This window comes from Phacochoerus africanus, chromosome 1 (genome assembly GCF_016906955.1).
Source record: "Phacochoerus africanus isolate WHEZ1 chromosome 1, ROS_Pafr_v1, whole genome shotgun sequence".
In the NCBI taxonomy this organism is placed as follows: Eukaryota; Metazoa; Chordata; class Mammalia; order Artiodactyla; family Suidae; genus Phacochoerus; species Phacochoerus africanus.
Window position 1 is genome coordinate 195,687,090 of NC_062544.1, and position 14,058 is coordinate 195,701,147.

The 14,058-nt window shown below is 35.6% G+C and overlaps 1 protein-coding gene across 9 annotated transcripts in view; it reads right to left on the reverse strand.

The window, feature by feature from the left end:
* TBL1XR1 (TBL1X/Y related 1) overlaps positions 1 to 14,058 on the reverse strand; it is a 179,927-nt gene that overhangs the window by 4,917 nt on the left and 160,952 nt on the right. For 8 of the 9 annotated variants that reach the window (XM_047786760.1, XM_047786719.1, XM_047786696.1 and 5 more), the window contains 5 exons: positions 9,566 to 9,687; positions 9,362 to 9,436; positions 5,614 to 5,741; positions 4,308 to 4,473; positions 1,058 to 1,159 (listed from right to left, as the gene is read on the reverse strand). In XM_047786760.1, coding sequence (XP_047642716.1) covers positions 1,058 to 1,159; positions 4,308 to 4,473; positions 5,614 to 5,741; positions 9,362 to 9,436; positions 9,566 to 9,687 — 593 coding nt within the window. Of the gene's footprint in view, positions 1 to 1,057; positions 1,160 to 3,458; positions 3,640 to 4,307; positions 4,474 to 5,613; positions 5,742 to 9,361; positions 9,437 to 9,565; positions 9,688 to 14,058 lie in introns of those variants that run through there. The other variant, XR_007135819.1, reaches the window with a different exon arrangement.

Here is a 14,058-nt window from a genome sequence, read left to right on the forward strand (position 1 = left end):
CAGTGTGTAAAGAATTCCATCGTACATTTTCAGTTTAATTTTTCTATAGTACAGTTTGGAACCTACTTCTTAGTTCCAAGTTCACCAAACTGGTAAAACAAAAGTAATCATAGCAATGGGCACCAAGAGAAATCAGATAAATTGTTTGAAAGTAGATGGAGGAAACAACCATGGGTTAACACTAGAGAGGAAAAAACCAAGTCTAAAATTTTGAAGACTTAGTGTCTGTTAATGAAAAAGTAGAAAAAATATGTTCAAAATAGACCAATTTCTATCTCTTGGACCTTAATGAAAGATACTACAGATTATAGTAAGCTACTGCCTCAGTAAACAACTAATGGTTACACTCTTTGTTTTCCCTTTACTTTCAGAATGTTGGAAGCCATTAACTAGTTTTCTGTAATGAATTGGCCAACCTCATCCTGACAGTCTCTCAGTATCACTCACTCCTCAATGCAGACTCCACTGCCTCTATTCCCCCTTTTCTGGGCAACCAACACTCTTCTGCAAGGAAGACACAATAGAAACAGTCACTAAAAATTCAAATCTCGGAGTTCCCACTGTGGCTCAAAGCAATCGGTAGCATCTCTGGAGCACCAGGACTCAGCCTGGCATAGTGTGTTAAGGTTACAACTGCGGCCTGGATCTGAGCCCTGGCCCAGAAACTCCATATGCCTCGGGGTGGCCCAAACAAAGAAACAAACCAATCTAGTATTAAAAAATACTTCAAATCTCTCAGAGTGGTATTCTGCTATATGTAATTACATTGATGAAAGTCTACACTAAAAATAAATGTCCATTTATTGATTATGAAGGCACTTTTTTGGCAAAGAGCTTAAATTCTGTTTATGTTATCTGAATTAAATGAACACGAGAAGTATAGAGCCTTCAGTAAAAAAGATCAATACCATATCATAAAATGCATCTTAAAAAGAACTTTTGTAGTCACTACCACAATAAGCCACATTTATTCACTATGCTTCACACACACACACACACACACACACACACACACACACACACACACACCCCTTTAGAAACACTTCATTGTACTTACTGAACCATCTGATGCACTGGCTCCAACCTTGTCTCCTGCTGCATTCCAACAAACTTCAAAAATTCCACCTGTTCCCCTATAGCTGTGAACAAGAGCACCTGTCTAAAATAATGAAAAGCAGAATCTTAAAAATGACAAAATACATTATTACATATGTTTAAATACTAAGATAGGAATATTACATGTCTTTATTTCCAACAATCCAAGATAGGATTTAGCTTCAGTTGTGAAATAAGCACAAGTTTTGAAATACTAGAAACATAATATGATGATGCTTTTACAGAAAAATAACACTAGCCTGCTCTCAACAGATCATTCTATCTATACCCAGCCCTGCCCCCATACATCCAGTTTCTCCAGTATTGATAACCATTCTTAGCTAAGATGTCTTTGGCCTCTTTGACATCGTTAACAATGGCTAGAAGTAAACATTCTATGCAGGACGTGAGATAAATTTTTGTTATTGCTGTTTAAATATGCATGAATATAGCGAACACAGAGAAATAAAATTGTCAGAATTTCTTTGACAAAACATCCTAAAGAGGAAGAAGTACAATGAACTAGTAAAGGCAATTCCAGTTTAAAAATGTTAGCTATTGCACATTTACTGAGTAGCCAGTCTCTAGGCTAGGAGAATTATTAAAGAAGCTAAAATAACATATGTACACTGTTACACAAAGATGTTATAAATTAAAAAAAAAAAAAAGTACACCCAGAAACACTATCAATTTCATCATCATCTTAGCTGAATCATAACTCAATTATTTTATTTCTTCAGCAACAGAAACCAAAACCAATACACAAATGCATTCTCCTAGGAATCTAGTCATCACATAGGGCAAAGGTGAAAGGTTCTGATGTGAGAAACTGAAAAAGAATGAAAAATATGCTTTCGGTGTTCTGTCCTGACAAACCAGAAATATATCCCCCAGCTTCATGGTGACTGAAAAAATTCAAACTAAAAGTAGCAAAACTACCTAAAAACAAGGCAGCAAAACATGTATCTTGTAAATAACTTCTGTGACAGCCAGCCCTAAGTTAATCATTAAACTGGAAGACCATTTCCCCCTGCTTTCTTCTTCAGAGTCAGTCTGGTAATACTGCAGAAATCACAAATGCACTGCTATAGCTGACCACAGCCAGGAAGGCTCAACTGCTTTACTTCCCCCCTACCTAGAATTTCTCACATTCTAAGAGATGAATGAAAAAGTATGAGTAAAGTATGTCTTAAGTATATAGAGTTAGGAGAGAAAGGAGTGGTGCCAACAAAATCTAACAGAAAGTAAAATCTAAAGAACAGTTAACAGGGTTTTTAAACAAACTAATACTTTCTTTTTACCAATTTCTAAGCTTGAATTAGGCTGTAATTGAACCAAAACAGCATGGTCAACAAGCCAGAGCTGTCACATTAACAAATACTAAAGGATCCTCAGCATCTACTTAAATCTGTGATCTATCAAATGCTTAGGTAACATATCATCCAAGTAATGAAAGAAAAAAACTAGATGTATATATGATAAAAACATGATGACTTTTTCTGCACTAAACACTCACAAGATGCATGTTACCATTTTCAAACTTAAAAGTAAAACGACATTGATTTACAATAGGGATACAACCAAACAGTATAGATAGTTGCTCAAATGCCCTTAAAAGTCTAGCAGTATCTTCTCTCAGAACTCTGTAGTTCAACACCCAGATTTTCTTTTAACTTAATTTACTCAATGGAGTAAATGAGTGATGGAAAATGTATACAACAGACAGATTATCTGTAGATCATATCTAAGAAGCTTCTGCTATTCAGTCACAACAGGAAGATTACCTTGAAAGGAAAGCTAAGGAAATATATAAACTATTAGAAGTAATTAGAGAGCTCAGCAGGGTTGATAGAGTCAACATTAACATGTCAAAATTCATGATGTTCCAAATGAGTAAACACCACTAAGTAACCACCAGCAAGTAAAGGAATATATTTTTTAAAAGATGCTATATTCGTGGTAACAATAAAGTCCATAAGGCAACTCAGAATAAATTAAGAAAAAAGATATTTATGAAGAAATTATAAAACTTTACTAAAGGGGGAAAAAAAAGACTTCATGAGGGGGGCTTACAGACTTACAAAGTTACTGCTGTTAAAACTAAGCTAATAATGCAGGTACATACAAATGTATCAATCAATGGAATACACGAGAATTTATGAACTACCTAAGACTTAGTGTGTGAAAGAAGTGACATTATGAAATAGAACTAAACTTCACACCATATACAAAAGCCAATTCTAAGGGAGTTAAAAACATAAAAGAAAAAAATTAAACCATGGGAGTATAAAATGAACGAATCATAATGCTTTTATTTACCAAAAAAACTCACCAAGAACAAAAGCAAAACTAGTAAAAGTTACCTGTAGAGGACCAAGAAAAAAACAGGAGCAAAACTTCTCAGTGTGTCTTGGCGCATGTGGGGCTCGGGGGTGGGGGGAGAGACATGGAGCAGTTGAAGACCATCTGAATGTATAACTTAATCAAAAATAGTTTTTAAAATGATGATTTACACAAAATAGGCTGATGAGTTCTGATGGTCAACTGCACAAAGAGAAATAACCCACAATAAATTATTATGTGTACACTTCAACCAGTAAAGATCTGATCTTGGTGGGGTGGGGGAGTGAACAGTGGCGCCAGGGAGAGTCACATGATTGCTATTAAAGAAACAGTACGTGGCACATAAAAACTGAAACACTGAGAAGATTAAAAATATGAAAGCAACAAGCAATTTCCTCCACTTTTAAGAAGGCATCTCTGTAGCACAGTCACTAAATAGGTAGTAGAGTTTTAAGTTTGTTTCTGATAAATCATGTGTTCAGTTACAAAATCTTATGCTTTAGTACATGTTCTTTTTTACTACTCATATATATTTCCTTCAGAGACAATTCTTTTGGAGAATGAGGAAATTATATCATTTATCTACATAAATGCATCTTAAATGCTCATATTTTATCTGCAAAATTGTTGAAGAAAGTAAAACAGAGAATCTAAATTTATTTCTAAATTCTGGTCTATATTATGAAAATATAACTTCAGTTTGCTTCAATCTTTACTGAGCTGTAAAATCCCAAAAAGTACTCATTTAAAAATTAAGAGCCTTTTGAATTAATGCCACAACAGGGATGACAACCGAAAATAAAAAAAATTGTATAGGCAAATGCTTATTAATTTAAGTGTACTCGACTATTTAAATAAATCAGACATACCTGTGTGTTCCAGATGTGCACACATTTGTCAAAAGAACCACTTGCCAGATACCGGCCATCAGGACTGAAAGCTACACTGTACACAGGCTCTTGGTGTTTTGTCAAAGTGTGGATGCAAATTCCTCGGTCTACATCCCATAATCTAACAGTAGAATCAAAGGATGCACTGACAAGGGAGGGAAAAAAATGATTTTATAAGTAATGAAATATTCTCAGCCCATCCCCAATCTATAATATTCAGCCATTTCTAATCGCTAGCTACAAACTCCTTGAAAAGCAGATTGTGCTGTTAGGAAGAAAGTGTTCCGGAAATACAGCTGACAGAGGAGAAAAGGCAGCTTTATCAAGAGCATCTCCAAGTCCCTTTTATTGGAAAACATAAATGAACTAATTCACTGTATTCCTTTGCTTTTTATTTTTATTTTTTTTTGTCTTTTTGCTATTTCTTTGGGCCGCTCCCTGCGGCATATGGAGGTTCCCAGGCTATGGGTCAAATCAGAGCTGTAGCCACTGGCCTACGCCAGAGCCACAGCAACACGGGATCCGAGCCGCGTCTGCAACCCACACACACCACAGCTCATGGCAACGCCGGATCATTAACCCACTGAGCAGGGGCAGGGACCGAACCCGCAACCTCATGGTTCCTAGTCGGATTCGTTAACCACTGCGCCACGACGGGAACTCCTTCCTTTGCTTTTTAAATAATTCCTTTATGTTGACATATGAATTTTTTTTTTTTTTTTTTTTGCTTTTTAGGGCTGCACCTGCTGCATGTGGAAGTTCCCAGGCTAGGGGTCGAATAGGAGCTATAGTTGCTGGCCTATACCACAACCACAGCAAGACCAGATCTAAGCTGTATCTTCGACCTACACCACAAGCTCACAGCAACATCAGATCTTTTAACCCACTGAGCAAGGGCAGGGATCGACCCTGCGTCCTCATGGATCCTAGTCAGGTTAGTTATGACTGAGCCACGATAGGAACTCCCTGATAAAGTTTTGAAGCGCTGAACTAAATATACATTTAACTTATTCTTTCTTTAAAATGCTGAACAAACTTTATTGCGATATGCTGCAATTACCTGGGTTTTTATCAATATTTGCTATCATCAATATATACTTGATTTCTCCAGATACAAAAACCCACTGTGACCTGAAATAATAAAACTCTGTGCTTAATGGCTCCCAATTAAAAAATATTGCTTGCAGGACACATTCCCATTTCATGGAATTTTCCTAATTATCTGTCATTTATTTTTTCTTTGTAAAAGATTCCTATAGGAAAAGTAAAACATAGTGTTTGTTACCTTGCTAACATAAGGTTGGCATTTGGATTATTTGTCCCTGGCCCTGTTGGACTCCATTTGATAGTATAAATTTCTTTATTATGTGCTTGCAAATCATGGACACAATTATCTTGTTTCATACTCCAGATCTAAGCAAAAAAAGAGAAGTGTAGGTAGTTATTTTTCCATACAAAGCTTACATTTATAATACTATCTTTCCAGTCCAAAATATAAGCAGTATAACCAGAACAGTAATTATAGAGATCAAGGGAATATACACAAAGAAATCAAAATACAGTAGAATATATTTAATATTTATCTTTTAAAAATGACAAATTAGCTTCAGGTCCTTTTTAAATATTCTCTATTGTGAAGCTTCAGGATTGAGTTAACTGTTGTTCTAAGATCACTTTTGATAGTTTCAGATGGTACAAACTTCAACATAACTTCCTTGGGTAATGACGGTGCAATGTTTAAGGTATTAGTTTTTATGCTGTCCTTTAAATAAAAGATCTACATTATAAATTCCTCTTAAAATTTAAAATCAGGAATTATTTTCCAATGGAGCAAACAGATAAACAATATACAGATAATATGATTCATACTGACACCAAAGCACAGGCAACAAAAGCAAAAAAAAAAAAAAAGGCAAGTGGGACTACAAGCTATACATTTAAAGCTTCTGCACAGCAAGGGAAGTAACAGTCAACCTAAAGAATTACAGAAAATATTGCAAGCCATATATCCGATCAGGAGTTAATATCCAAAATGTATAAGGAAATTCCATATCTCAAGAGCAAAAAAACTAATAACCCAATTTAAAAAATGGACAAAGGATTTGAATAGATATTTCTCCAAAGAATATATACAGATGGTCAATGTGTATATTAAAAAATGATCAATATCACTAATTATCATGGAAATGCAAATCAAAACTATGATGTGATATCACCTCACAACTGTTAGGATAGCTGTTTTAAATTTTTAATTATTTTTGTTTTAAATTTTTAAAGTGTTGTCAAGAATCTGGAAAAACTGGACCCTGTACACTGTTGATGTGAATACAAAATAGTGTAGCCACTATGAAAAACAGTATAGACAGAGGTTCTCCCCCAAATTTTAAGAACTACCACTATATGATCCAGCAGTTCCACTTCTGGGTATTTATCCAAAAAAATTAAAACCAGGATCTTGATGAGGTATCTGTACTCCCACGTTCACTGCAGCAGTATTCACAAAAGCCAAGACAGGGAAACAACCTAAGTGTCCATCAACAGATGAATGGATAAAGAAAATATAATACAAACATACAATGGCGTTTTAGTGTGTGTTTTTTTATTTTCCTTCATTTTTGGCTGCACCCACTGCAGGCCAATGTGGGCCTACAATGGAGCATTATTCAGCCTTAACATATATGGAAATCCTGTTACATGTGACAACATAGATAAATCTTAATGACAAATACTACATGATTCCATTTACATGAGGTGTCTAAGAGTCAGAGTCATAAAAGAAAAGAACGTTGATTTCCAGGGGCTGGGAAGAGGGGGAGTTCCTAACCAACAAGTATAAATTTTCAGTTCTAGAGATTTACTGTACAACATTTTATCTATAGATAACAGTTCTGTACTGTATACTTAAAAATCTGTTAACAGATCTCACATTAAATGTTATCATAACAAAACTTAAAAATTTTAGGTGATTCATACAGAAGAAACCATGAAAAGTAAACAAATCAATAAATGAAGTTAAAATGGTGAGTAGAGAATAATCCTTTTTTGAGCTGAAAACATGTCTATGTATGTAAGATTAATAACATTATTTTTGGGGAAAAATTAAGAGAAACCTAGACCAAGAGTATTTCTGATAAAGTCATTTCAATAAAGATGGGGGAAATCTTGCCAAATACACACACACACCAAACCCAAGTGCTAACAAAAACAAAGTTACTGAGCTTCAAACTTCTGCAATGTAACTAGTAAAAGATAATGATGCAATATCATAGTGTTTTGTATTTTAGGTATATATAACTCCATATAAATAAAGCTAAAAGATGTTTCCAAAACGTATTTAATTTGACCTTCCAATAGAACTGATACTATTGACCACTTTCATCCATCACCTCCCTTAAAATATTCTTCTCTATACATACTGTTTCCACTGAGGTCTTTCCTCCCAGGTTTCCTTTTGGAAGCTCATTTGCTCTTGAGCTGGTAAATGTTGGGGTTTTAAAACTTTTTACTATTCTTTTATGTATACTTTCTATCCACACAATTGTGTTTATGATCATGGTTCTGAATGACCACCCATCTATTGAGAATTACCAAATTTTTATGTCAAGCTTAGAGTTGTTCTCTGGGCATGAGACCCACCCACCCCCAGCACCTCCATTTGCATGACTCAAAAGCACTGTTCAAGCTGGACCTAATTTTCTCACTCATCTGCTATTTCTTGTTTTCAAAATATGGCTTCACTAGACATTATCCATCCTTCTAGCTTCTATTTAAAATTTTATAATTTCATAACCTTTTACTTAGATTTAAAATTTTATAACCTTTTATTATTCTTGGGACAAAGAAAAGCTCTCTAACACTTTCTAATATAAACTTATCTCTCTAGCTTCAACTCAATCCATGACAGTCAGCTCTCTAGTTACATGGCTTCTTTCATTTCCTCATATGTACCATACTCTGTTCCAGAAGAGTGTTTTTTTTTTTCTTTCCCATTTTATAAGCATTATGAATGTGCATGCAAAGTAGCCTCGCAAACAAAACCATGAAGAAAAGCATATTTACCAGCGAGATTTGCAAGGGAACCCAGGCTTGAGAAAAAGTAACTAAAAACACAGCAAGTGTTTAAGGAAAAAAACCACGTAACCTTGACAACCTGGAGAAGGAAAAGCAGTTTCCCTCACAATTATCCTATCTGTAAAGGTCATCACATCTGCAGTCACTGGCATTGCAAAGTCAAAGATAAATTATGTTCAGCAGAGTTAGCATGATGAAGGAAAGGGCTCAAGCTTCATTAATTTTTGTTTGCTTTGTTTTTCTCTTTTTAGGGCCACACGTGAGGCATATAGGGGTCAAATTGGAGCTGTTGCTTTGCCACACCAAAAGCAATGCCAGACAGGAGCTGCGTCCAAGACCTACACGATGGCTTACAGCAGCAACACTGGATCCTTAGCCCACTGAACAAGGCCAGGGATTGAACCCGCATCCTTATGGATACTAGTCGGGTTTGTCACTACTTTGCCACCACTACGGGAAACTCTGCTCCATTAGTTTTGAAGATTAGTATTATCTCAAGATAATACTTTATCTAAAGATTTTTTTTTTCTCTAACTTTGGTATGTGATATGCTTAGGTAGTAAGTATTAGTTTTTAGTTATGCAACAAGAAGAACATGAATTCACATTGAGATGCATCAACTAGGCTCACTGATTAAGTGATTCTCTGCTATCTATCAGTTTCCCAGGAAAGGTGGTAAACATTCACACAAAGCAAAATTAAATTACTACAATTCACAGAATTTCAGTCAAATCCATGAATCCTACAAAGAGCTTCACTACATATGTCAAACCCTTACATGTTCAAATAACCTTTAATTGCACCAATATATGACTCTCTAATAGTGAAGACAGTTATAACAGCACAGATCTTATTAGTATCATAATTCCCATCTATAAGAGAGACAATCTAAACAATCTCAAAATGGCCAAAGCAGCCGCACTGTGTGACTTCACCACACTTCTGCCCACCATGTGAATTACCTTCAAAGTCATGTCATCAGAACAGGAGGCCAGAAGATTGCCAGTTGGGTCCCATTTGATAGCATTTACTTCATTCTAAAAACAATAGTAAATATTCACATTTTATAGATTTGGTTGTTCTTTGGGTATTAAAAATAGATACTTAAAACCACTCTGAAATTACTTATTCATCATAATAACTTGAAAGGGAAAAAAGTTTCTCACCGTGTGTCCCTGGAATGTTTTAATAGGTCTGTCTTGTCCTAATTTACAGACATGAATGCACATATCTGTACTACAAGAAGCAAAGGTGTTGTTGCTCTGCCAATCAACATCCAATGCTGGTGCTGAAAAGGAAAAAAGGCAAGGTACACATTCATTTCACATGTACTGAAATCTAGGAACTTTAGTTTAAACCATGGTTGAACATTAACTTTGCTAACAAAAACTTAAACATTTTACTTTATACTTTTTATGATATTAATAGAACTTTTTAAATGATAGTATTTATATACCACAAATATTAATAAATTTCAGTTTGGTTGTCTCTATGTGAGACACAGCCTAATAGAGTACACTGGCCTGGTCACCAGAAGATTAGGGTTCCTGAGAGCATGCTAGGTAAATTACTAGCACTGGATTCTTGGTTCTTCATTTGTAAAATGATAAAATTAAATGCGACACTACATTTCCTAATACTTTTATAATGCTGTGAGTGTTCAATGGACAAGAAGCCTTATTTTGTCACTAAGTAGTGTGCCCTAAGCAAGTCATCCAACCTCTTGTTATTTTTCTTACCTAAAAAAAATGGAGATAAAGCCTCTAAGCTAGTGCAAAAGAATTCTATGAAAATAAAGTTAGATAATGTGTATTGAAAGTACTTTGTAAATTACAAGTTAAACAAGTATTACATTTCATTTCTATTATCTATTCAATTGATAAAATGGAATATTGCATGATTCACAAATATATTTTCTTCTAAGTGATTCTTATCAAATAACTCTTAAAATTTACATCATTGAATTTAAAACCTCAGAGGACCAAAAGCTGGCTGGCATTTAATACTTATTTTAGCTCTGATACAATTAAAGATTCTTTCATTTTCTCCTGTTGCAAAGTGCAAAGCTCTCTATAATTAGCAATGCAGATTAAAGTAATAATACCAAGTAATCGAGTTACATAACAGAAGTATACCAGAAATTCACAGCAGGAGATAGTTGGTTTGGAGGAAAAAGGAGGAAATGGGAGATTCAAAAACCAAGCACCCTTGGCTCAAGATGAGGAAAACCCTGAGGTATAACAAACACTCCTGAGCCCTGCCTGGATCAGGCTGAGTCTGGAGCTTCTTCACCAGAAGCTGCTCCCTTCCTTGGCTCCTTGCCTCTTTGCCATTCTGCTTTCCACATACAGTTCCTCGACTTACTTCTCTGGGAAGGCTTTTTAAAGTAAATCAATCAAGGTCTGCTCCTGGTAGATTCCAACTACATTTATCAAGTCAGTAAACAAAAATACAGGCCAACTGTGATTAGCACTGTGTGTGGACTCTGTTATTTGTGTGCAACATTCTTAAAGCAACGCAGATGACCATCCTATTCACCTCTCCATCAGCCTGTCCTCAGGTCCATTCCTTACCACACTTTGCTCTGCTACGTTCTGCATTCAGGGGCTGATGACTGCAAATTACATGTTCAAGGCCCTTCTGCCTGCAGGTTCCAGATGGGTTCAAACAATAGAAGACACTGTCAAGAACCCAGGGTCAGGAGAAAGAAAGTAGACAGGCAATTCTGCTGTCATCTACCAGGCTGGGTCTTTGACAATGACTATGATTGCTCCATGGCACCTATTCTCGCTAGGCAGCATCTCCTCTAAGGTTCCCATTCCCATGGGTAGTTGGTGGCAGGTTTACAGCAGTTGTTAAACTCTGGGTTACCTTATTCTCCTCTATTTTCACTCTTCCAATACTTCTACAACTATATCCTTGTTATATTCCTTTTCTTGGATTACCTGGTTTAAATTCTGTTTTTGTGCCTGGAATTTGATTCATTAACTTAGTACACTTTCATCTTGCATTAAGTATTATTAGTTAGGATATAATTTAAAAAAGTTTTAACAAAATGGTTCTTCAGTAAATAAATTTTTATGGTGTTAGGAATTGGGGGGGTGTTAAAAAATATAACTAATTTAAAAGACAATTAAAGGTAAACTAAAATGCTATGAAGGTCAAATATCCATTCATTATGTTTGAAAACGGTGTTAATTTGGTAGAGAGTTTTTGCAAAATATTCAAGAGGAGGCTAAGAAAATTAGAAATAGCATTCAAACAAATACAGAATTACTTTCAGAACAAAATGCAAACAAACTGCATTACCAGGTAAAGATAACTGGAGGAAGCTGGGGTGACACATGACTTTTATGAAGAATGCTTCTGTGGTATGTCTGGCTCATAAGATACAATGATCACAGATTGGGGTAATCTGAGAACCCATACCTCCTTACTTTATATTTATTCCTAAAATGAGTCTAGGTACTACAAGTTCTTTGGGATAGAAACACATCTCTAAAATAAAATATTTTTATTTAGGTAATATGTGAGAGGGGAGTTTGCTCTTACTGGTTTCATTTCATACATGACAAAAGAGGCTAAGAAAAATTACTTTTGCATTCCTGGACCTAAGATTCAATTTCTGTGTTCTCCAATTCTGATTTATTTTGTGTTAATCCATGCATCCCTCCTAATTTAGAAAGGTAACAGGAGTTCCCATAGTGGCACAGTGGTTAACAAATCCAACTAGGAACCATGAGGTTGCGGGTTCGATCCCTGCCCTTGCTCAGTGGGTTGACATCCGGCGTTGCTGTGAGCTGTGGTGTAGGTTGCAGATGCGGCTTGGATCCAGCGTTGCTGTGGCTCTGGTGTAGGCCGGCAGCTACAGCTCCGATCGACACCTAGCCTGGGAACCTCCATATGCCGTGGGAGCGGCCCAATAAATAGCAAAAAGACAAAAAAAAAAAAAAGAAAGGTAACAAACCAATGAGGGGAGGGGAAAAGAACATTTATTATTCATTTGCTTTTTTTTTTAAAGTTCACAGAGATATAATTCACATACCATAAGTCTTCCCCATTTAAAATGTGCAAATCAAATGGTTTTTAGTATATTACATTAATAATTTTAAACTACTGTGGTCATAAAGAACTTTATTATTTAATTGAGTGTACAATTCAGTTGTATCAATTACATTCACAATGTTGTGCCATTATCACCACTATCTTTGAAACTTTTTCATTACCCCAAATGGAAACTTTGTAATTACTAAGCAATAACTCTCCATTTTCCCCTCTGCCCAGCCTGTGATAACCTTGAATCTTCACTTTGTGACTCTATTAATTTACCTATTCCAGACAATTCATACAAGTAGAAGAATCATGCTCTCAGCCCTTTTGTATCTGGTGTATTTCACTTAGCATAACGTGCACAAGTTCTCCAGTACTGTAGCATACATCAGGACTTCATTACTTTTTATGGCTAAATAGTAATCCATTGTATACATAGACTACATTCTGTTTGTCCATTCAGCTGCTAATGGACAGTGCGTTGCTCCCACCCTTTGTCTATAATAATGCTGCTACAAACAATGATGTACAAGAATGTGTTCAAGTCCCTGCCTTCAAGTCAAATCTTTTGGATACATACCTAGGAGTAGAACTGCTGGGTCATATGATCATTCTATGTTTAGCCTTCTGAGGAACTGTCATACTATTTTCCACAATGACTATACCACTTTACATACCTACTAGCAAAGTACAAGGATTCTAATTTCTCCACATCATCCTAACCAGTTATTTTTTAATAACCATCCTGATGAATATAAAGTGGTATTCATTTTATGATCATGATTTATGGTTTATGTAAGAGGGTATATGGAAGAAAATACAGTACAGGAAATAAAATACGGCAATTTAAAAAGCATGGTATACTTTCATTCCTGGTCAAGATGGAGTAACGGGAACAAAATTTATCTATTACCCAAACAACCAAGAAATTTACAAAATAGATTAAATAACAGTAGTTCAAGACTCTGCGCACCAGGAAGCAAAGGACAGTGGTTACTTATAGAGAAGGGAAATCAACTAACAATGTGCCTTTATAACTGCTCAAATTTTATGATCTGGGAAATGTCCAAATCTTGGCACAGGGAAAAGAAATCTCCCTAGCAAGAGATCAATGAAATTCCTGGGCTGAAGAGATAAAGCTCAGAATCTGGGGGAGATGAAGGCAGCTAGAAGTCACAGGGCAGAGTACTAGAAAGGAAACAGCTATGCAAATGGAGAGGTCTAAAGGTCTACAATGGGCCCTACTCACATTTAGCACATGCTAATCAGCAGAAGTATGTGAAGATACGAGCTGAGACCTGGGAAAGAACCACTCCAAAGGATTACAAGAAACAATTTCTGATACCCAAGGTTGGGAAAAGTGTCTATATCCACAAGACCAGAAAACCTTTTGATTCATGGAACACTAGTTAGAGTACATTTAGGTTTTTGCCTCAGTGTCAGGAAATTATTAGCCCTACACTGAGCATTGTTTCACTACCATTTAACAAAATATTATAAGCATGACCCCAAAGGATCAAACCATTTATTTTCAAACAATTTAACTGTGACCTAAAATAAATTTCACAAATACTTTAAAAAATACAGAAGTATCCAGCAACCAACAAAG